Here is a 24735-nt window from a genome sequence, read left to right on the forward strand (position 1 = left end):
TACAGGTAGTACGGGGGAATACGTGGCGTATCGTTGACATATTAACAGAGAGATACGTGTCAAACGAAATAATCCATTATGACATTAAACGTTTCTTGGCCTGAAAAACACTTCAGAAGCATCAGTGGACTAATGAGACAAAGTGAATATTCAGCTGCTTCACATTTCAACTTTTTCTGTTGCTTTTAATACTAGTTGTTATACATGGTGCTAACATTATGCATGTTTGCTTTGGCTTTATGTTTTGTCAGATATTCTCATCAAATTTTATTTAAAAAACATGATGTTATTCTTTGCAGTAAGTATTATTGTTACAATTTTTTCTGCTGTGTTTGTATAGTTACAAAAAGTTTAAATTATTTAAAAAAATAAGAAAATCATCTTTATTTATATTGTAATTCGATAAAATGTAAATTTTCATTCGTATGCAAAACATTGTACTCATACAGTCGAGTAAAGTGAAGCGCATCATAATAGTTGCGCTAATAAATTTAAAAATAAGAAGGTTTGTTTTCTTACTGTGAAACTTGCTTTATGCCAGCGCGCGTCAAGTTCACACGACATGCTTTAAGGTCAGTCAGCTACGCATAAATAGCGCAGTGTTAGTGCTCCACTGGCTTGCAGTTGATCATTATATTCCTGCGATTGTTTGAAAATTATTCTTATCCCCCCGTTTCATGAACTTTTAATCCTGTTCAGGCTATCACTTGACGCATAACGATTAGAACAATAATTGTTCGATTTAATTTTGCTTTTTTGCTTTCTACTATCAGATACCGCTAATCAGTAAGAGCAATGGGTGAAAATGGCAGTCTGGATTCTTATGATCTATCAAACGTTAACACTGGTGATCCAGCTTCAAATGCATTATTTATAAACAACGAATGCCAATTTACTTCTTCACCTGCGTCACAACCAGCTCACACGGTGGAATATCTTGCGCAGCTTCTCAAAGATAAAAAACAATTGGTAGCATTTTCTCACATTTTCGCTCATGTTGATCGTCTTGTTGATGAAGGTTTGTTTGTTTGTTTGAAATACGAGTTTGGTGTGTCATTGTGGTTTCATGTGAATTAGAGATCAACAAAGTCCGTGCATCGCTGTTTTCGGTGGATTCAAAACGTGAGGCTCTCGCCTTGCCTGAAGCGGTCGGTCCCACGGTAACGCTTCAAGAAAAGGTTTACGTCCCAGTACAAGAATATCCGGATGTATAATATGGCAGCATGCTTTACACTGACAGTTTTACTAATTGTCTGCTTGTTTTACAGTTTAATTTTGTTGGCCGCATTTTGGGTCCACGAGGTATGACAGCGAAGCAACTGGAGCAAGACAGTGGATGTAAAATCATGGTTCGTGGGAAGGGTTCGATGCGTGACAAGAAAAAGGTAATAATCGAGATGATATTTTTTTTTCAAAATAAAGATTATTTTTTGAATATGCTTTTCTGTTGTTCAGGAAGATCAGAATCGTGGTAAACCAAATTGGGAACATTTGAATGATGAATTGCACGTGTTGATTCAATGTGAAGATACGGAAAACCGAGCAAAAATTAAAATGAAACGAGCTGTTGAAGAAGTTCAAAAGTTGCTTGTACCAGCGGTAATTATGCTTTTGGTTGTTTATTTCTAATAATAGCATAAGTATACATGCCCGTAAGGTATTGAATTTATCATCAGTATATATGTATATATATATATATATATATATATATATATATATATATATGAATTATTGGCATATTTTTATAATTTGGTAATTTATTCTTTATTTTTTTTTTGAAAATCATGAACAGAAAACGTAGAATAAATGGAAAAGTAGTTAATAGTTAGTTAGTTAGTTAGTTAGTTATTGCTGAAAGCAGATTCTGTACATCGTTGATGGATGGGTTCCTTGTCAGGTCATGTCAAAGAGGAAATATACTTTTGAACAACATCAGGAACAATCAAAGTGACAAATCTTTTCTTTGCCTGCAGCTAAATTGAGTCAGTTGTTTAGCAGCTTTTGCCGGCCAATTTCATGGCAACTGTCCCAATTTTTAAAGCTTCTGGTATGTTTTTCTGCCTGCAATAGCGCATCTTTGACTTTTTCCAAGGCAACAGCCGTCTGCTTTGAAGCAGCAGGCGCGTTTAATTCCTTTTATTAAAACTGAAGTTTTTTTATTTATTTTTTTCAGAGAGCGAGATAGCTGTTAATACTAATAAGTTTTCTTATAGTAAGTATTTATTCTCTAGTTTCTTATCATTGGAGATCGAGGTTGATTGAGGTTTGCATGTCGATTCACCGATGAGCAATTATTAGCTTCTTGGCCTTCATTAATAGACATCAATCAAGCTGGAAAGTTATGCGTCACATTTAAACTGGTTTGCGCCAACGCACTTTTCTACTTCTTCATCTTTCAATTTTCATGTTTCCAATTTTTCAAATTTTAAGACATTTAGAAAAAAATATTTATATTAATTTTATCACAATACGTGGAAACGACTTGTTTGGTTTTTTTTAAATTTCAAAAGCTTTATTAACAAACAAAATATGCTTAAGGATAAAGTGTTGAAAGAAAATATTCGTGTGTGTGTGTGTGTGTATGTATAATTCTCATTTCCGCTTTCGTTTCTAAATTTATTCAACCTTTATCTGATAAGCTTGGATTTTGAAGCTGTGCAAGTTAGCAAAAAAGTGGAAAAGTAACAACCAGACTGCTTTTCATAATAAGATGAAATGCACGCGTGCAAAAGCCGTTTATACTGTCTGTAAATTCAACGCGTACATGCATAGAGCATAGTTATTATAAGCATGATTAAATATATTTGCTTTACATATGCGCGCGCACACACATGCATACGTATGTGTATTTGTAATTTTTTTTAAATTTTTTAAAATATAATTTTTATCTGTTGGCGGTGCACTTGTTTAATGTTTATCTGAGAATTTGAAACTTTCACTGAGCAAGAGATGCGATAGAAACAACAACCACAATGGTAATTAACTTTCAAATGGGAATAGATAAATGATAGAAGCAGAAGAATGTTTGCTTGGAAAGCTTTTTTGACAGCTAACTTTTTCAAAGCAGCGACCAGATGCTGCTGCTTCATGAAAAACAATGAGAACAAAAACAGCCAGTCGGAAGAAGAGTAGTAATAGTAGTAGTAGTAGTAGTAGTAGTAGCAGTAGCAGCAGCAGTTGTTAATTGCATTCATAACGAAACAAACGGCGAAACAAAATATTCTTAACTTATTCAGCAAATTATTATCTTAGGGGCATGCTTATTAATTTATATTATAATTATTCGAGCAACATTCGAAAGTTCATAATATTGATGTTCAGCTTAACTATATTGCAATGGCAATTTTTCATTTAAATTCACATTAAACGATTATTAAACGCATTGAACTTTTTTCTTCAAAGCTTCTGCTGTGTAAAGTGGGCTGGCTGTATTTAAATTAACAGTTTCAAGAAGAACAACATCAAACTGGCTGTATTAAAAGTAGAAACTGCTGTAAATATTTACTTTGAATCTTGAGCAATAGTTTTTCCGCGCATTCTTTGTAACTGAAAAATGTTCTTTTAAGCACACCTCATGTGTTTTCCATTGTTGCATTCGATTGAGAAAAAAAGCTTTATTAGGCTTTTTGATTTATGCAGTCTTTTCAGAACAATAAAACGTAAATTATTATTCTTTTCTTAGTTTGAACAATTAATTTGATTTTTAAATGTGTGCACACATGCATATATATGTGTAGGTCAAATTTTTTCACCCAACTTTTTATTTAGAGAAAGAAAAATTCATGTACAAATTTTTGTACATCAGAAATGATCTTATAAACGTTACTGGTGAAAATTATCCTCTTTTTTAAATAAATTTCAATTATTTTATCTTTTTCTCAGTTGATGTTCTCTAAATGAATATGCAGGTGGTTATATTCATACATGAAAGATATGCGTTGCAGTTGAATTTCAAATTGAGCTGTTGAAATAATTTTCAATAGAAATGTCAAAATTCAAATACGAATCTGATGATGTTATTGAATTAATTTATTGATAAATTGGATTAAGAATTTACAATTTATACAGGTAGATTTTATTCTGATTGTCGATGAAAATATAATATTCGAATTCTTCTTTGTCACGTTGGCAAAGATTAATTTATTGGAATGAAATTCTGGTGTGCCGTTGAAGAAATCACAAGATACAATCTGACAGTGGAATATTTCGAATTCACCAATGATGACCTGTGATAAATAGTCTATAATGGAAAATCAAGTTGCTTTTGACTTGTTTGTCAGATTGATTGGTCAAACATGTTAACCGGTTACTGTTGCAGATCATCATTTCCTTGCTTTGACGTGTGCAACTTTCAGGTCATATGCCTTTTCCCCCGTTTGCACAGATAATATGCAAACATTTTTGATAAAAATTTAACAAACAACAAATTTTGCAAAAGCAATTCACATCTATACCATATATGCATATGTTTTTCAACATCAATGAAGATATTAATCCCTTTGATCAGTTTCGAAATAATTAATATATTATAATTTTTGTATTTTTTAAATTATGTATTTTAATAATGTTAATTTCCTCGAGTTGTTGATGTTTTATTTTATATGCTTTAAAATTGAATGATGAAAACATTTTTTTTCCTTCTCGAACCCCTTTACCGAGTCCTGATAGCGTTGAATGTTTTAGCCTGAAGGCGAAGACGAATTGAAGCGTAAGCAATTGATGGAACTTGCAATTATCAATGGAACATATCGTCCAACTAATCAAAGCAAGAACACACTACGTAAATTATCCTTTTATTTATTTAATTCAATTTATTTTTGCAACATTTCTATAAATTTCCATATTTTCAGCTGTACTATTATTAATTGTACTTCAAACATTGTATTGCATACAAGTGTTGACGGCATTTGCGAAAAGTTTTCAATTTTTCCTCCATTTTAGAACTTCCTCGTATTTTGAATCCATTGGGATTAACTTCATCGTTGCGTACATCAACACTCGGCGCACCAATTATTCTTTCACCTCCTCGATTAGGTGCAACCGGAGCTCCTGGGCAATTAGCATCAGTATCTGCATTGCTTGCCAATTCTGCTGCTCCGGACGTTTCTGGTGCATCTACTGGTTTGCTGTATAAGTGTGTTTTTAATTTTTATTTCTTTAAATTACCAAAATTTCAACAAACACATCTTCTATTTTTGTATATTATGTTGAAAGTATTTTTCTACAATAGCGTTTGTTTCATTGAAATAACTATACAATTGCTAGAAATTTTACGATCTCATTAAATAAGGTTTTTTTTGTTCTTCATTTTCGAAATAGTAATTTCCTATAGAACTGCACTTTCGGTGCATTATAATTAAATTTAATTGTATAATTTTAATGTATTTGAATTCTGGTTTTACATATATTGTTGTTGTACTGTTGTTTAGTGACATGTAGGGAACATTTGTTGATAATTTCCTAATATAAAAATGGAATGCAGTACTAATTACCAGTACTGTAAATGAAATTATGTTATTCTTTGCTTGGAATTAATTTCCAGTAATTCGAAGTAGAATTTTTGTCATTTGTAAAAAGACGAGTTTCGTTAATGTTTTAATCTGTGTGTTCAAGTTCATCTTACAGTATGCTTGATTTATTATTGCACAAATGTTGTTTTTTTCCATTATTTTAGTCCAGTTGATCCGTCTCTTGCTGCAGCTGCTGCCTATCAGTATGCGACGGCTCTGGCATCGCCACTGTTTTCAACCGATTTTCAAGCATTTGAATATCCACCTGGTCAGTTGCTAGCATAATGAAGGATTGACATTAGAAGTAGCTTGTGTATAGCTGGATATTTTATTTATTATTTTTTTGTTCGGTGCTTATTGCATTTTTTCACAATTGATTGATTTATGAGAGCATCGACTGTGAAGAGATTCCAAAGTTTGTTTATTTATTTATTATTTTTCCCCTTTGTTACAGTATTTTGAGAACAATTCATTTCTGTGAACATTTTGTTGAAATGCTCAAATTCAATGTTGTCCTCCAGTGCTTGTAGCTGTACAGCGGGCACATCACTTGTAATGTGGAATGGTCAAGCACTTGATTTTCAGGTTTTATGAATGTATTTTTCTCAAAGTCGCATTTCTTTTTTCTTTTGTTTCTGCTTGTTCGCTTAATTGTGTTTTCAAGCAGCTTCAGTGCAACTTTATGTGAATTTGATTTTTTCTGTTTTTTTCATTATAGAAATTACATTCAATTATCATCATCATTGTGTTTCGTTTTTTGTTTGTTTTCATTTTTTGCTTTGTTTGTTTGTTTTTCATTTTCTTTTTGTAGATCATTCTCATTTGGAGAATGAAATTATGCAGCTTTACCGATAAAAGTACTTTTTGAATTGTATTTTATATGTGTTTCAATTTTCAGTTTCTTTTCAATGCATGCGCACAAATAGTGATTCACATACATACATACATACATACATATATATGTATTCAGCGTTTGCAGATTAGTTATCCAGTTTGTTTGTGTTTGCTTGCTTTGCTTGCTTGCTTGCTTGTTTGTTGCTTTCTGGAAAATATACAACTAATTGTGTATTATCAATTTTCTTATGCAGGGGTAATTTTGAATCACCGAAGAAGCGCTGGGCTGGTGAGGGATCATCCATACAAGCGATCTTCTCTGAATTCACCCTCAGCTTGAAAAGGTGAGGTTGGTAATATATATATATATGTATATATATCTGTTGTAATTCTGTTAAAAATTGCTCAATAATTTTTGTGCAGTAAACATTATGAACATTATTACAGGATTCACTTTATGAAAACAATTACATTTTGGACTTTTCTAAAATTTAAACTTAATTATTATCATTTTAAATATGCACTGTGAGTACTGGTGTGCTATTTTCAATGTAAGATGCGTGATAATAATAATAATAATAGGATATGGTAATTTGTGCATAATGAGAGTTTTATTTAACTGGAGCAGTTGAGATCTTTTTTTCCGTTTTTTTGTGCACTTTTGAACACAAACAAAACGATCGATTTCGGATTTTGTTTCATTTAAATTTTCAATAATAAGCGAAAAACCTTACTGATATTGAGAAAGTGACTTTTATTTTTTGAAATGATGCTGAAAAGGGTGCTGTTTGTTTTATTATTTCTAATGGAGCACTGCTAAAATATGTTATTTTTCCTTTCTAACTGTTTCTTTATTCTATTACACTAATTTTTTTATACTCTTTCGTACTAATGTATGTTCTCTTTTTCAAGATACGGAACACTAACCGTCGTAGTGTGGCTTACTCTAATCGTCAACAGCATATGGCTCACATGTAGACTAATAAATTTTGATTCGTCTTGCGTTATATTCTACGACTGCAGTTCTGAAAAAAAAATTATTTTCCATTGCATACTACTTTAAACCTTTTCCCAGGTGGAGTGTGCATCGCCTTGTCATTTCTTTTTTGCTGGGTTCCCATTTGTTGTTTTAACAGCATTGCTTCCGAACGTCCCCTTGCTGTTTATTGTCTTTGTCTGTGTAATCATAATTTTTGATTTATCACTAATTTTTTCTCATTGCACTGTAGTTGAATTGAACTTTTCTCTGTATATTCAGCTTCAGCTCATAAATTTGTCACCCAGGTGAACTGTTCTTTTTCAATATGCCTACTACAGACATACGTACGTACAAACATTCACAAATGCGTCTATCTATCCGTTTTTCCGTCCGTAAATACACACGTATGCAGTTCAGGCTTATTAACAGGTACGACGAGTGCCAAATTAGTCCCTGCTTTTTTAATAGTGCCTTCTTATTGATGATAATTGAATTTATTTTTCCTGTTTTCCTCTTTGTTTTTATTTTGAATACCATTTGCTGTTAACAACAAAATTATTTATTTTAGCAGTACTAATGCTTATTAGGCTAATTTTTTGCTGCGCTTGCTTTCATCATTTGGTCAAGAAATATCACGCCTTAACATGAAATGTGATGACTTTCTTCGCTTGGTGTGTTGTTGTTGTTTATCATGAATATCCAAATTACCAATTCCACGTCTATGTAGGCAAAAAGGCATCAACAGATGCCATATTTTATAACTTGGAAGCATTGCATGATCAGAAACCATTTTTGCTACTAATTGATGCCGGCGTTATTATTGTTTGCATTTTTGATACGGTGTCTTTTTTCATTCATTTCGAATTAAAAATTCTTTTCAAATATATATATTATATATATATATATGTATGTATACATGTGCGTTCATTGATTTATTAAGTTATTTAATTATTCATGTAAACAATTATTAAGCAGATAATGAAAACTTTTTCAAAATAATAATACTTTGCAACCATTGGTGATAGAAATTCAAATAATACATTTTATGACTGAAAATGAAACTTTTACAGTAAAAATTTTCAATCAGTGATACTTTGTTGAAGAATTTTATGCACAATTGCGCTTCCATTCATAAGTTTGGCAAAAAGATACAAATTAATGCGAATTTTGTAACATTACAAAAATTCAGGTAAGATTTTTGTACAAATTAAAAAAATGCCAGTAATGGGATACAAAAAAGAAATTTATTCGTGCAGTAAGAGTCAATGCGGAAACTGAAAAAAAATTTAATTGAACGCATAACGTAGATGCAAAATTACAAAACGAAACGAGCACAACAGTAAGTTACAGTAATCCATGATTTGGTGTTCGAAATATTAAAAAACAACTATTTTTTAATTAAAGATGGATACTGGTGCCATAAAAGTTTGCCATTTTGAACGTATTAAAAATGATGTTTAAATTGGTTGAAGGCGAAAAGTTGATGCCAAAAAATTGACTATTGTGAAAGGTGCCGGCTGTTTAGATTGACGAAAAAGCTGTGACATGAAAAATTGTTCTGCATGCCATTTTCCGGCATTGTATCATTTGACCAGTGAATAAAAAAGGCCAAACAATTTTTATGTTGCCTAATTCAAAGAACTTTGCGTGATAAAGTATTCCACGATTCGGTGCACTTTACCAACTAGAAGCGTCCATCATCAGTTCAGTAAAGCAGAAATTAGTTCATCCAGATCCAGTGGTGCTGACATTAGTAATTTACAGTCAATTACCAGATTTACATGCAACTGCGCTGTCAAAAATATGAACTGAGTATCAAGAAAATTGCTTTTAATTTAAAAAAAAAGAACTTTGAATTATATTCCATTCATATTATCCCATTTATTTGAGTTCAATCAGAATGATGCAAATTTTTAATTTTTATGTCTACCTTTCTGAAATAATTTGCTTTGTTGTCAAACAACTATATTCACATTCTCATTCATTTCCAGAATTGCGCTGCGTCAGCTCAGTTCATCATAAATAAATTTAATTGTATAAAATTAAATGTTTATTAAATATAAAAAACAAAAGCAACTGTTAAATTTATCCGAATGCTAGAAAAAATTACACGACATCCTAAGTTTTATTAAATTACAGTAGGATGTTGCCGTTGTTGTTGTTGCTCAAGATTGTGTTTGAGTGTGAAGTGTAAGTTGGTTTTTGCTCTCTTACAGTTCTTTTTTTTTCTGAATAATTTTATTTTGTTTACTAATGCACAAGTTTATTAAATTTTTATTATTTCTTTGTGTTTCAGCTTTTGCGTGAAAATTTATCTGAAAATGTAAATATTCTTTTTCTTTAAAGGAAACAGTTGATTCATAGAATTTTTTCAGTATGACTAAATTTACACTTTCATTATTTATCAGTGATATTCCGTTTTTTGTTATTCTCCGTTATTTGTTTCAGGTTGTTTGAGCATGCTTAATCGCTGGCTCTCTGCTAAATGGAACAAGGCAGAGGTGAGTGAAGCTAGTGGTATTGAAAGCAGTGAATTTGTTGGAAATGAAGCGAATTCAACTAAAGAAACCAAAAAGTTTGATGTTTGTAAGTTGTAAGGTGAGTGATTTTTTTAAACTTGTGAAATTATCCGTTATAGGGAATGTGCTGAATGAAGCGAAGAAGTTTTTGGTCTCTAGTGGCAGTGAAGTTGAAAATATTTTGAAACGAAAGGTGCGTCATTCTTTCATCTAATAATTACTATTGTTATCTTATTTTTTCAGTGAAAATGGTTTACTTGTGTCTTTTGTTTTTTAGGCAGAGAATTTTGTCATGCGAAGTCAGGAAAATACGAACAGTGTGGCAGTTTCATTTTGGGATGGTCTTGAAAATGAGTTTCTGGTGAAAAAGCAAATAATGTCATTGTCGTTGGACGAAGAAGCGTTTTTGCGTGCACCTCCCATTGGCACAGAATTCTCTTTTGATTTTGATTCCTATGTATCGCAAGCTGAAGCTGCTCTTAAAGCGGATCCAAATTTGGAGAATATACGCTTTCGTTTGGTGCCAAGAAAGTACAGTTTTAGGCTTTTTTACTCTTTATTTACAGCATGCAATGGTTATTTTTTTTAGAATAAAAGAAGAGGACTTTTGGCGAAATTATTTTTACAGAGTTCATCTCGTGAGAAGTAATGCTGCCGCTGCAGCAGAATTGGCAACGCCTGTGGAAGCTGCAGAGGGTATTTGAAAATGTTTATAAAAATATCATGTCAAATCCGATAAGTACTTTTTTCATCTGTTTTTGAATTAACGTTATTTAAAATAAAATGATTTGCATTTATATGTAAGTTCAATTTCTAACTTGGTACACGTTGTTAGATGCTAAGACGGAAGAGAAGAAAAGTGAGGAAACGGCAGATATTGAAGAAGAACTCGAGGATGAGGACTTGTCCGTGGATGAAAAAGGAAGACCTGTGCTAGATTCGTGTGATTTCGATTTGCTTGGCGATGCCTGGGAAGAAGAGATTCAGCGCATGTTAAACGAATGAAGTTGCACTGTTTGCTTATTTATACAAAGTGACTAAACTTGTGCATATTATTTTGATGAAGGATATAGATGTAGAACAGATTATTCAAAGTGAAATAAAATGGCTCTGATATGTTTATACAAAACTGATGATTTGTAAATGAACATTTTTTAAATAGAAAACTGTTATCATTTTAAACACAATTAATTATATGTGTCAAAACATTTATGTTGAAACGTGTTTTGTTTGAAAAAATACTGAATGCATTTCAAAGCTCATTTTGAATAGAATAACTTTAAAATTTCACAATGTATAATAAAATGTTATTAACTTGTAAATTTAATGACATTTTTTGGAATGAAAAAATTGTATTACAGTAATCTTGCATTTAAAGTATGAAAGGTACAACTAATGCTGTAAGCCTGAACTGCGTGCTCCAGTATAAAATTCGATCGGTTTTTGGTTTAATTAGACCATAAGAAACCATTAATATACATTCAAATGCATGCTTTGCAAATAAAATTCTAAGAAAATGAATGCTTGAAAATACTTTAGCCAGCTGCTTTCGAATAATGTGATTCAAAATTCTTTTCTGTAGACTGATAATAAAATGATAAACTCAAATATTCATAAATAATAAAAAGTTTTTGTAGAGTTTTTAACTGAAATTTAATTTGGTTTTTTGTTTGTAAAAATATTCTAAATAAAATTAGGTACCTGAGCAACATTTTCAAATTTAAAATTCTGTATTCAGATTATGTAGGTCAATTTGAATTGAAATGGTAAAAATGAATGTCAGTTATTTAAATTAGTTAAAAAATAAATAAAAACAAAATCATGCATTTACCGATATTATGCAATAAGTTAATAAATAAATAAATTGAAACGTGACTTTTTGAGTTTCATTGATTTTTACTGGAAATGGTATTGATTTTCTATCATAAAGATTTGTATTGAAGTAGTTGTCATGTTCATAAAAGTAGACGTTGAATGCAACAATTTTATATTTAATAATTCAAAATTGACGCACTTTTAAATGATGCAAAAAATGTTTAAAATCCATCTCATTGTCCAATTTATTGTATTTACGTAATGATTGACGTATTGCAATCATTTTTATTGCTATTTTTTTAGATAATTTTTTTCTTTCTGCTATGTTTTACAATTAGAATAGCACGTTTTTAGTGTGTTTTGTCATGAAGATCTGTGATTAATTTTCAATTAGTCATCATTTTGAACATGAATATTTGACAATTCGACGATTTATCGTCTTTATCATTCATTATTTTCGACAAGTAAGTAGATATTTATTTTATTTTATTTTATTTATATTCATACAATGTGCACGAACTTGTTTATAATAGAATAGCTTTTAAAATTAATTATATATATATATGAAATATTTTGGGAAATTTTTGTTTATTTTTGTATTTCAAAATTCAGTATTATTTTGTTTTTCTGATTCAACTAATACATTGCATGCAGTAATGATAAGTGATGCGTAATTGATTATATTGATGCTTGTATTTGCATTTGATTTGTATTTCAGTTAATATAAGATTGAAATGAAAGGTGAAATGAATAATTGACAATGTTCATATTATGCAAATATATGAATTCATTAAATTGTTATCAATACTAATTTCTGAACCGTTACTTATACATGAACGTTGAAATAAAGCATGCAATTTTTCTCACTGGAAAGCGTTTACAAATGTTTTGATAAAGTATTTTAGTTTTTGTTAGTGTTGGTTGATTTTAAACAGCCTGCACGAAAAAAGCTCGAATAACATTATATTATAATATATTAGCTGCCAGTTCAGCAATATGACAATGAGGTTTAATCGATTTTCCCATGTAGTAATGAAAGTAGTAGTAATAGTAGTAGTAGTAGTAGTAGTAGTAGTAGCAGTAGCAGTTTCTAATACTAATAGTTATTGACAGATGTGTTCAAAGGAAAATTTGGGAGTTTAGTAGTAAAAAATTGTTTGACTAAAAATTTCAAATGTTAATGTTTTCAGTGAACGTTGAGTAGAGGAATAAGAGAATGAATGAAATTTATAATTTCTTCAAATGATCAGTCCATTAGATGGTTAAAGTATTTTTCAATATTCGCATCATGATTATATATTATAAAATAAAATGAGAAACTCTCGCTATTTTCAGATGAGAGAACTAACTGATCCAGTCGAGTAGAGTTGAGTTGAATGTGTTGGAACGTTAAACATGTAGTTTTGCTGAGGACGAATTGTGTCTGATTGATTAGCAGCTGGAAAAGTTGAGCAACCTTCTTCCCCTTCGAATAAGCAAGCAGCTGTGCTGTTAGTGGTAATATGCGATGTGTTTACTCAGCTGAAGTCAATACGAATTGTGCTAACACTAGTAAGCAAGTTTTCTTGAACTTGAAGCTTGAACTTCAGTGAAAAAGTAAATTTCAGGAAGCTTGATTTTTTAATTTACATTTAAAAATGCATCTGCAAATTTCACAAAAATTCAAATCCATATCTACTTGCAGGCTATGACTACAGTAAAAACGACGAACAGTTATTATTATGAAGAAACTTCTCAATCGTCTCCAGTTCGACCGCCGAGACGTTCCAAAAATGTCACCCATAAGCAAATGAACCAAATATTAGATGAAGTTAAATCAGAACAAGGTAAAATATAAATGTTTTTTTTGTCTTAATTAAAAACATGTTTGCAAGGTTCTTTTAAATGAATAGTTTTTATATTTAAATTCAATCAATAGTACTTTCATCGGTAATAAAATCTGAATTGCATTTCTGAGACTGTTACAGCTTGTAGCAACAACCTGCTGTATTTGACTGAGCTCGAGTTTTTATGAAAATTCATCATTTGAATATTATTTTGGAGATTCTTGTCAAGTTTCAATTAATAATGAATATTTGAGTTAAATGATAAATAAGTTATTCACAATTAGACAACAGAATATGATAAATACTTCAAGAAGTGCTGAAGTTTGTTTAAACAATGCAGCATTGATTTGTACAAGCTTTAATAATTATTTCAAGCATTGTAATTTTTTTAAATTAAAAGTAAAGTAATAAAAGTAAAAGTGAAATGGCAATCCTTTTTGCAATATAAATGTAAAAAAATTACTGTTTTGCATTTTCAATCAATAATGGTGCATTCACAGTGGGTATGTTTTTAGTAGAATGAATTATTTTCATATATTTATCAATATGGGGTAGCTTTTTCCCTTTAAAATTGAAAAACCATTAGCATGGAGGTAGACGGTTAGCTTGAAAGCAAACAGGTGTTTATATTAGCATTTCAAATCACGTTTTGACGTCAGTGTTTGGAAATTTTAAACTAATTTGTTTTCTTGCTTTTGCTTAGATAAAAACGTAAAAAAGCGAACTTCAAAAACGATTGATTTCACTTCTACTGAAAACAATATATTAAAATTGTGATTATAGGATAGTATTCTCTCTTTTTTTTTGCTTTTATCATTTGCACGATTGTAAAATTTTTTGAAAAATAAAATTTGAAAGGCTTTAAATTGAAAAATAAGAATACTTCCGTCTTGGTAAACATTGGTAGCAAAAATCAATTGGAAAAATAATTTTATTTTTGTTGTTTCTACAGAAAATGTTATTTTCACAGTTTTCTTCTTCTTATTATTATTAATAAATATGACTCCAAATTAATAATCTTAAAAAGCGGTCGATTTGCTTAGTCATTTATGTTTAATACCAGCTATTATTATACTTTTATGCATTTTGAAAATTGAATAATTGTATCAAATTACCAAGAAAATGTTGCAAATTATATTAATATCCAGTAATGCATGTTTGAAAATGTTCTGAAATGAATGCAAAAAGTTTTTGCCTTTTTTAAACTTTGTTTTATACCATATTTCAATATATATACTTTTATGTGATATATTCTTCACATATATTGAAATGGTTTGAATATTTAGAAAAAAATGTGGTTATCGATACATTAGCAGCGTTGGTTACTGATGTCAATGCTACAGCTCAAGTACTACGAAGATCAGTATCTCGTACACGACTTGAAGAGGTAAATCATTTTCTCTTACTTTTCAATATTACTAACTGCTACTGATACTACTAGATAATCTAGAAGGGATGGTTAGAAGCAAATTTTATTCAAACATGCTTAAAGGAAAATATTTCAATAAATTAAAAATTTTCGATCATGGAAACCAATTGCTGCTTGAGACTATATATAACTATACAAAACATAATAATCCATCACTGATTGCTGACGTTTAAGCTAAAGCCTCTGAAAGCTTTGGTACTCTATGGAAACTTGTGTTTGAATAAAACTGAACAAAGCTAACGGACAATAAAGCTTTAAATAATTCTGACGAATAAATTCCAAGATTTATTATTCAAAATCTGCTACCATTCGATGATTCTTAACATAAATATTTTTAAGAAAATGAAACTATAATTCTGATAATAAACAGATAATTTTTTTTCAGATTATGTTGAAACTTTATTATTTGTCAACTTAGCTGATTTAGTTTTGGAAACATTTTTTTTAGTATGATCGAGAAACTCCATTGTTGGATGTATCACGTTCAGATAGTACATTTGAACGACCACCTTCAACAGTTTGGGATAGACGAGGTCCTGAAGTTGAATATCATTTGTTGATTCACAGTCCCGCACATATGGATTACACAGATTCTCGTTATTCTCCTGCTGGAAGTCGAAAGCATGCGTGTAAGATTTAAGCTAAAATGCTGTATTAAAAGTATACACCTAATACCACTCTTTACAGTATGAGAATAGTGATAAAAGTATAACATTATTCTTTGATATTAAAAAAAAATTTCGAATAAATATTTTGAACAATATTTCTAGGGGATCAGGACAGTCAAAAAAGTGGAGCTCCATTTACTTCGATGGAGTAAGTAAACTACTTTTTAATGTGAAATCCTTTTTTTCATAATTCCACATAAATTCTAGTACTAAATTTAAAATGGTACATTGGATTGTGAAGCATATTTTCCTTTGCATAATCTTTTTGTCAACTATTCTGTTTCAGGAGCCTTAGTCGTGCAAGATCAGAGACTCCTTCCAGAAAAATAATCGTTTTAGAGGTAAATGATTAATGTGTGTGGGTGTATTTCATTTATATTTGTTCTTGAAGTTTTACTTATTTAGAAAGTTACAGAAATAAGCACCGAACTGTTTGTTAAATAAAATTTTAACATATATGCATTCTTTATTAGCGAACTTTTCATACTTGAAGTGACTCAATGTATATTAAATAATTCACATCTAGATTGCAAAGTTTATAATTTTATCACTAATAGTAATATTCATTAATAAAAGATTTCGTTATTGCATGCGATAATTTATATTTTTTTCTCATAAATTTTAAATTAGTTTTGTTATAATATTTTGAAGTAGAATGATGAACAGTATTTAAGAGTAAATGTTTGGACTGAAAAATTTTACGAACCTTGTATTTGCAGTTATTTTTTTATATTTTTAGGAGCCGGTAAAATCTGCGTCACCAGTATGTGCTGCTTGCAAGCAGCCAATTTTAGGACCGTGCATTACAGCTTTGGCTCCAAATTCTACCAAAGCCCAAAAATACCATCCATCTCATTTTGTTTGTTCATATTGCATGAAACCACTCAATCTGAAGGGAACCTACAGAGAACATGAAAGGAAACCGTACTGTCATGAATGTTTCTATCGACTTTACAGTGGTCACATCTACGAAACCACTTCTAAAATCTAATTAATAATCGTCGATCGTATCTTTTCATTGTAGAACCTTGCGTTCTTTTCTGTACTTTTCCAAGTGCTTTATGTTTTCATTTATTTGTTTATTTCTGAAATGATGCACCAAAATTATGATGATATATTTCTGCTTCAGTATCATAGCTATTATTCTGTTTGTTTCACATTTGAAGAAAATGATATTTTTTAGTACATCTTTCTGCATATTAATATTCATAATTTTTGTTTTCCTTGAAATAAATATCGTTCAAAGCTGAAAGTTTGAATTCAAAATTTACATGTATATTTTACATATATGAATATATATATATATATATATATAACGTTTACATGAGATGTATTTCTTTGAATGCATCTTTTCTCTAATTTTTCTTTAATTTGAAGCGAACACTGTGCAAATCAAATCATTGCAACTGGTAACAATAGAGCTGAGTTTCCCCATGTGGATTATAGTGAAAATTTGCTTTTCATTATTCCGCCGTACATATAAAACATTATTGCAGTGCATCAGTGAAAGTCGACCACAAAGCTACATAAGAGGTAATGAATTCTATTTATTGTTAAGCGTATAAAATATAACGTTAACTTTTAAAAGATATAAAAACAACTAATATTACCAAGTGAAATGCATTATAGGAAAATTTTTCAGTCATAATTTAAAATTAAATGCAATTCCATAAAATTAGTGTCTTTTTCCTTGTATGCAACAGAATTTCTTTGTTAAAAAATACAATATGTAGCTTCAATATGTTTATGTAAATAGGTTAAATTTGATTTCTCGAAAGCAGCAACAAAATATCTAAAACTTGAATCAGAAATTCTGCTTTGCTGTAGATTAGTTTAAGTGATTGCAGCACAGTTTACAAACTTCCTCATCAACAACAAATCTTAAATTTAAACTTTACACTTTTGAAGCATAGTTTATTCAATTGGAGATGAATAAAATGGAATTTTTTATATAGACTTTCACTTCTTTACGCTTGAGCATAAAAATTTTCACAATGATAAGCATTATAAGTGATGATTGGTAAATTTTAGTTCAATTTATGAAAACAAATTAACTTTCATCTGGTTTATGTGAAAAGTTTGAGCAAGTGAACATATGTGTATGTTAATTTTGCAAAAGGGAATCAGTAGATTTTAGCAGATCAACCCTTTTCCCTCTCACAATATAGATAGATGGAATTATTTGCATTTTCAAATCCATTTCAAAAGCGAAGTGAATAAAAGCAAAGGATAATTTATTGAATCATTTGTGTACACAATGAAGTTGGCCGGGAAAAGGTATTTTCATTTGATCATCATCGTTCTTCATTTCCATGGGCAATAAAATAGCTCAGATGTGCGCATTAAGCTTTCAACTTTTCTGTGCACAGCGCTGTGAAATAGAACGTCAGCTGGTCTTTCCATTTGATGGACTATCGGACTTTTCCACCCGCGCTACATGTTGTAATTGGGTGTCAGTTGTTTGTCACTTGGTGTGTTGTTCTATATGCATGCATGCATGCATGTAGCTAAATAGCAGATGCTTCGTTATTATGTATGGTCAGTCAACTGGTGTTCATAAAATCATAAAACGGCACTTCTAGAAAATTTATCGACTAATAAAATGTTTATACTTACTTTCTGAAAATGAAGCAGCTTTTTGTTGTTGAACTCGCGTTCCAAACATTGGTCTATTCAAGTAGCATCATTTATTTGTTTACATTTGTAATTGTATACCTGGTTGAGAGCTTGAATATGCTATTTATAATTATGAAAATAAATATGTGTAACGTTTTCAAATAATATTGAACAGTATTATTATTATTGTTTGATTTCTATAATAATACTGTGTGAATGTTTTAAAAGATAATATTTGATATTCAAATTGACGTTTCATTATCTACTCTATCAGCTTAAGCTTAAGCTTAAGGTGAGTTTGATTTTATTTCATCTGCGTGCTTTTATTTGCGTAACATGTTGAAAGTGTTTCATTTTGTTGCTTTGTCAAATTGATATTTCTCTCATTAGCAACTTACATTTGCTCTTCAAATCTGTTCAGCTTTAAACATAGGAAATTTCTTTTTTTTGTTTTGTTTTTCACAAAAGATTCAACTGAACTGATTTACTTTTACAATTTCCATCAAAACCATTATTATTATAATTAGTCCATAAAAATGGAAAATTATTCATAAATATCATTCTGCTTTTCATTTTGCATGGTTTTCAATGATCATTGCTATAGGGTTTTATTGTTGAATGTGATTTGTCATGTTTACCAATAATGATAATAAGAATACAATGGGAATAATGGTGAAATATTGAGTTCCCTTTTGTTTGAAACAGTGCAGCATGCTTTAAATGGGAAAGTTTTCTTATTAACTTAATTTATTTCTCATTTCGTCAGCGGTGAACTTTTTGATTGCATTATTTATAAAGATATTTTGAATAGAATAAGCAGCTTATTTATATTTATTGGTGAAAACTTATAAATCAGATCGCCGTGAATGCAGAGAATAGGTCGTACTTCCTCAGTCAATAATATTATCTATATCCAATATAGTGATGAATATAATCTATGAAAGTTTATTGAAAAACAAAAAACAAAAATAATTTAATCTACCCCTTTGTAAAGTTAATAGACTTTAATATTAACATATTACAACCATCAGCCTTTAATTACATATCGCAGAAAATGTTAATATGAAAATATTATTTTGTATTTCTTTATGTATTAATTTGTTTTTTCAATTTAAACTTTCATTGCTAGGCAATGATATTGTTCAAACAAACAAATCATCTCAAGCTCATCCTTCAACCAACAATTGCGTTGTATGCTAGCATATTCAGAAAAAAGAAATTTTTTGCAATTCATTTTTCATATTCATTTTACAGTTTAATAGTAAGAGGTGAAAAATGAATCAAGATGCTGAAGAAGTATTTCATATAAAATGAAAAGTTAAAAAATACTGGAATAAGATGGGTGACGTTAACAGAGGATTTCAGGCACAGCCGTCTGTAGCTTTGAATTTGGTAAAACAACAGAGTTGTAGTAAGAGCTGTAGTAGTAGTAGTAGTAGTAGTAGTAGTAGTAATATTCCATTGATTAGAATAGTGCATGTAGTTTTACACAAAGCCAGATGGTGTGAGCAATTACATTTTGCTTATCTAATCACGACAAATCAATTCGCTGTCAGTGTTGCAACAGTAAACAGTGTCTGCAAAGATGCGTATAAAATATGACAAATTTTACAAATTTAAAATTCAATTCCAAATTTGTAGTTGAAAAATTTTCAACAATTGTTACCAATGTTGGCGAAAAAGCAAAGAAAATGTGTCTGGCAGGCAAGCAGGCAGGCAGGCAGAGGAGGGAGGCAGGCAAGAGAGAGGCAATTTTCTAGATTTTATTTTGTTATTTAAACTTGTAAATGTTAACTGAAAAATATTTTAATGATTGCCATTGTTCAACTGGAAAGAAGTTTTTAAAACCAAATTGATTTGCAATGGTGGAAAAGTTGGAAAGTGAAAATTTGCCATGTTCCAAATCTTGGTTTGAAAATAATTTTTCAAACTTCTCCTCCATTATTATACACTGATAGGTGTAATGAGCACTGACTTGTTCCGCCATGCATGCAGGGCACGCATCCGTGATAACTTTGTAAAATGGTGACAAATTCTTGTATGTGAACTGTCAATTAGTTGGTCAAATGGAAAATATTTCGAAAATATTCAAAAATGAAACTGAAAGTTACAAAGTAGTGAACATTTTGAACTTATGTTATGTGAGGTTCTTGTATATTTGTGAAATTAATTTTTGTTTTATTGACGAAAAATTATTTGTATAGTTGAACTATTATTTTATTTTATTTTTTTCCGTTTTCAATAATAAGAAATTTTTTATTTGCGCATATTGCGTGGATGAAGCAATTTTCAACTAGATTAGCTAGCACGCAGATTTTTCCACTTCCTTATTTGCTCGTCCGACCGGCATGAACAGACACAGCAATGAATATATTGTTCCACAGCTTTCCACTTCCACTTCTACTTCAGTCACGCAGACGTGACTTTTTTACGTGTTTTTTTTCCATTTCTTTGCTTGTTCAATCTAGCCATGTGGAAAATGATTCAGAATGTGCAGCATTTTTGACATATTGGAAGTCAGTCATTTGGACAACATCTACATGTGGTGAGCAAGAAAATGCCTCAGAGGAAGAGGCCAGAAAAGAGCGGCGACAAAAGACCAGAATGACAAATAGACGATGGAACATTTATCGATCAATGTCAGATTTATTCTTCTTTCTGTCTCTGTGTGTGTGTGTGTGTGTGAATGTGTATGTTTGATGGTGTGTGTGTGTGTGTGTGTGTGTGAATGTGTATGTTTGATGGTGTGTGTGTGTGTGTGTGTATGTGTTAGCTGAGCAAAAGGAAATGAAAAGAAGATTGGCGTCGTAGAAGGCGTAGCAGCACCGTTTGGTGCTTGGCATGTTTGTTGTCAGTTTGTCGAGATTCTTTTCTATTGGTTGTCGCAAATAAGACGATCATTCGACAATCCCGTTGTGCGTCGTAGTAAAACTGATACTAGTAATTGTACTACGAGTTGTTGCAAGTAGCTATAAGCCGCTTGGCACATTTTAACCAGCTAAAAGAAAACGCTGTCATCGCTATTGCCGTTGCTGTCGCTCGAGTCGTCATCACTATATTGATCAGAATTGCTGATTCGCTCAACTTGCCGGGGTCGTGCTTACGAATGGTTACGCTTTGTAAAAGTGAATACGACCAAAATCGGTGATATTCACCATGCAACACTGTTATTATATTCATCCATGTCCATTATGGGTGTGTGTGTGTGTGTGTGAGCATCATCTTATTTTTGATTTCTACTTCTTGTGCGTTGCTTCCCTCTCTGTCCCCCTCTCCCTTTCTCTCTCTTTCTAGCTGTTAATATTTTTTGAAAACTCCACTTAATAACTTTTGCATAACCTTCTTCATTCACTCTTTAATCTAATATGAAACTTATATTTTGATCAAAAATTAATGATATACATATTTATTTATCTATTTATTGATATCATGCTTTAAAACAAACAACATGAGCAATTTTAATATATGTATATATATATATATATATCAGTGTGCGAGTCGACAACACAGTTGTAGATAGAACACGGCTAATCAGCACGTTGCAGGCTGCACTTCACTTTTACGCGTCGGCTATAATGATAATGATAATGATAATAATCATAATATGAAGCAGTGTTGTTGCTCTGCTAGTAGTAATATTATGCCTGCTAGTCGGTGATTTTCAATTGTGGCATTTTTAAGTTTTCATTCCACTTTGGCCACTCTGCTGCTCTGTTTTCCTAAAAGCTGAACAAATTCAACTGGTGAAAAAGCAGTCGTCTTCGTCTTCGTCGCCGCCGCCGTTGTTTGCTATCTTTCCATACAAATGCCGTTTATTTGGAAACAGCTTTGATTCTAGCGAACGATCGCTGTCAATATTGGTAAGTTTTTTATGTTGTTTCATTTTTTACCTTTAATATTTTTAAATGAATACATACGTATGTATATATTCATAATTGATGGGTTGGTATTTATTGTTTTTGGATTTTTGTGTTCAATTTGCACCGTTTTCTTCCGTCAGGTTACCTTTGATTATAGTCAGTCAGTTGAATGATCATAATCATCATCATCATCATCCATAGTTTGTGATGTGAGTTTTTGGCAAAAAAGAAGTGACGCAGCTGAGGCGAGATCATATCGATCTATGGCAATTGGGATTCGTTTGTGCAATTCGCAGGATTGTCATGTTCATCTTATATATTTGCAAAAATTTGAACACGACATTTGTGTAACGCCATGACAGAAAATAGCTTAGTCATCAAAAAAAGCAAAACAAAACAAACGTGTGTGTATGTGTATGTGTATGTGTGTGTTTATGTGAGTAGGTGTGTGATATGAATTTTGATATTGAATTATTTATTGGTATGCATATTTCTTCTCAATGATCACCATGATCATGAACTATGATGATCATAATCTGTATAGGTAAACAACAAACGCTACGCTAATGATTATTCGTTTTGCAGTTGAAATGCGCTTGTTCGACTCGTTCGCATAGGGGGTCGGTCATTAATAGAATTCATAACGATGCTTTATATTATTTTTATAGAAATTTTTTTTTCTTAGGCAAATGAAAAATAATTCAGATTTAGGTATTTTTTGATTTAAAAATATGCTTTTTGGTGGTATTATGTTTTGGCGAGTTTGTTTGCTCAATTCATCGACAGAAACAGCCGAAAGAGAGAATGTGTTTGTTGTTTGCTTAGTTGAACGCACTTAATAACGCTAGCCAATTGTCCTTTTCTGTGTCATTGCAAACATTTGCATAGAAGAAGAAGAAGAAGAAGAATTGAAAATAAGAAAATAAATTTTTTTAATTTTCCATATAAATTATTTTTCCTTTAAAAATACAATAAAGAAGACAGACAGTTCAAATTTATGAAATGGGATTAGCAAGCAAAGTTGGCTGCTCACTTTGGAAATAATCGGCATCTATACTTGGGTGCAGTTGGTAAATGGCAATGGAAAATATGGCCAAATGAAGAGCAAGTTTGTTTGACTAGCTCTTTGTGAATAGCCGAACAGAAGCAGTTCAATAAATTAAAACACTTTGGAGCAATACAGAACATGAACATCATTTATTGTACATTTACTTTTGAAGAGATCGACTAATAGTATGAGTATCAGTAAAAGAAAATAAATAAGTTGATATTAATAATTTTTGAAAATGGAATTGAAATGATGGATTGGTCAAGTGAAGTTATTATTTCTCTTGTTATTCTGATTCACCAAACTCTCTGCCTAGGATGCCTCGGATGATGATGATGATAATGATGATATTAGCGCTTCGGTGGGAAATCGGGATAGAAAGCAAACAAAATTTGCTCTTCCATAAAATTCTTCATCAACTGCAACACCACCGTCAGCAATCGCTTTTGCTTTATTTCCAACTTTGTATGCTTAAATTTGCCTTTATCAGCCCCGTGCAATCAATCGTGTTTCATTCGTGTGGCTCAAATCAGCTTTAGCAGTCTTACTTCTTCGACCGAACTGCCTTCTGGTCGGCCTAGTCTTTCTGTATATATATAGAAAAAGGCATTTTGCTAGATTTGTAGTTGGAAAATTCTTTTACAATCCAGATATTGTTTCAGCTGTGTAATATAGTAAATTTAAAGGTTATCGTGTTTGAAATTTTCAGTACATATTATATCGAAATTATAAAAATTGAAGTTTAATGTTTGAATATTGAAAATTAATTCCCAATTATAATGGAAGCTAGAAATTAATGTGAAAAAGATTTAAAGAAAAGTAATTTTTAATGGTAGATGAATAAGGAAAAATTTTTTATTCAAGCTTGCATTGGCATCATTCATATATGGATGAGATGTAATTTGCTGATGAAGGGTATTTTATCAACTTTTCAATGCATGATAAATTAATAAAAAGAAAAAGAAACCAAGACGGGGTACAAAACCATCGACCCACGAAGTTGAGCTTCGTTTTGTGTTGGCGCTCATTGTCTTGATTAATTTTGCTGCTTGGTTTTATTGTGTATTGGTTTGTTTAATCGTCTCAGTTTGTAAAGCTGAAATTGGTTCAATTGTCATTTGAGTAAGGGTTTCTTACTTGATCAGTCGGCATGAGGTTTGAAAGCTCGAAGCATACCTCATCAGGTCATTAGCTGGATTATATTCTGGCCGCTCAGGCGTTCTGCACTAGAGGAGGAGGAGGAGGAGTGCTTTGCGCGTGTTGAATTGAATCAATAAACGTTCATTGTCCGCCGCTAAATTTGTCTCTAATTCAATCTTCTAAAGCTGATAAATCAGCAAACTGCTTCGCCGTATCACAGAAACACATATTTGAGATAGCCGCGTCTCTATCTTGGAATTCACAAACCAAAATGGAGTTAATTAATGGAATTTCGTATTCTTGCTTTGCTGATTTACGGGCTTTCTTTTGTGCGTTCAATTATTTATTTGCATTATGCCAATTATTATTAGTATTATTATCATTGCACTAGTTTTATTATGAATTGATAGATTTACGGTAGCATCTTCAAAACGGATAGATATGATTTTTATCGAAAAATGAAAACTACTTTACCTACCCCTAATGAAATA

The 24735-nt window shown here is 31.0% G+C and overlaps 3 protein-coding genes across 3 annotated transcripts; all 3 read left to right on the top strand.

Annotated features, from left to right (window-relative positions):
- The first annotated feature begins 795 nt into the window (after nt 1-795).
- Nucleotides 796-5285, top strand: Tsp_11827 (female germline-specific tumor suppressor gld-1). The gene is made up of 6 exons (XM_003371354.1): nt 796-1018; nt 1078-1208; nt 1269-1385; nt 1456-1599; nt 4684-4780; nt 4942-5285. The coding sequence occupies exons 1-6, from the start codon at nt 796-798 to the stop codon at nt 5283-5285; spliced, it is 1056 nt and encodes a 351-aa protein (XP_003371402.1).
- Nucleotides 5286-7977: 2692 nt separating this feature from the next.
- Tsp_11828 (putative LIM domain protein) lies at nt 7978-17594 on the top strand. The gene is made up of 18 exons (XM_003371355.1): nt 7978-8136; nt 8728-8748; nt 8980-9076; nt 9772-9909; nt 9962-10035; nt 10120-10373; nt 10471-10538; nt 10648-10834; nt 12638-12759; nt 13096-13208; nt 13342-13483; nt 14770-14870; nt 15361-15541; nt 15683-15728; nt 15867-15921; nt 16320-16539; nt 16958-17113; nt 17536-17594. The coding sequence occupies exons 1-18, from the start codon at nt 7978-7980 to the stop codon at nt 17592-17594; spliced, it is 2193 nt and encodes a 730-aa protein (XP_003371403.1).
- Nucleotides 17595-21800: 4206 nt separating this feature from the next.
- On the top strand, nt 21801-22407 carry Tsp_11829 (hypothetical protein). The gene is made up of 3 exons (XM_003371356.1): nt 21801-21846; nt 21878-22056; nt 22297-22407. Exons 1-3 carry the CDS (start codon nt 21801-21803, stop codon nt 22405-22407), a joined length of 336 nt encoding a protein of 111 aa, XP_003371404.1.
- The last annotated feature ends 2328 nt before the right edge of the window (nt 22408-24735 follow it).

The sequence above is a fragment of the Trichinella spiralis genome (assembly GCF_000181795.1).
Source record: "Trichinella spiralis strain ISS 195 chromosome Unknown Scfld9, whole genome shotgun sequence".
In the NCBI taxonomy this organism is placed as follows: domain Eukaryota; kingdom Metazoa; phylum Nematoda; class Enoplea; order Trichinellida; family Trichinellidae; genus Trichinella; species Trichinella spiralis.

Bases quoted from the DNA above. Each gene is read 5' to 3' on its own strand.
- Tsp_11827 (XM_003371354.1), top strand. From the start codon at position 796: ATGGGTGAAAATGGCAGTCTGGATTCTTATGATCTATCAAACGTTAAC. The intron at 1,019-1,077 runs GTTTGTTTGTTT...CATGTGAATTAG, and splicing joins TGATCGTCTTGTTGATGAAG to AGATCAACAAAGTCCGTGCA. The intron at 1,386-1,455 runs GTAATAATCGAG...TCTGTTGTTCAG, and splicing joins CGATGCGTGACAAGAAAAAG to GAAGATCAGAATCGTGGTAA.
- Tsp_11828 (XM_003371355.1), top strand. From the start codon at position 7,978: ATGACTTTCTTCGCTTGGTGTGTTGTTGTTGTTTATCATGAATATCCA. The intron at 10,374-10,470 runs GTACAGTTTTAG...TTATTTTTACAG, and splicing joins TTTCGTTTGGTGCCAAGAAA to AGTTCATCTCGTGAGAAGTA. The intron at 14,871-15,360 runs GTAAATCATTTT...CATTTTTTTTAG, and splicing joins CTCGTACACGACTTGAAGAG to TATGATCGAGAAACTCCATT.
- Tsp_11829 (XM_003371356.1), top strand. From the start codon at position 21,801: ATGAAGCAGTGTTGTTGCTCTGCTAGTAGTAATATTATGCCTGCTA. The intron at 21,847-21,877 runs GTCGGTGATTTT...GGCATTTTTAAG, and splicing joins TAGTAATATTATGCCTGCTA to TTTTCATTCCACTTTGGCCA. The intron at 22,057-22,296 runs GTAAGTTTTTTA...GAAGTGACGCAG, and splicing joins AACGATCGCTGTCAATATTG to CTGAGGCGAGATCATATCGA.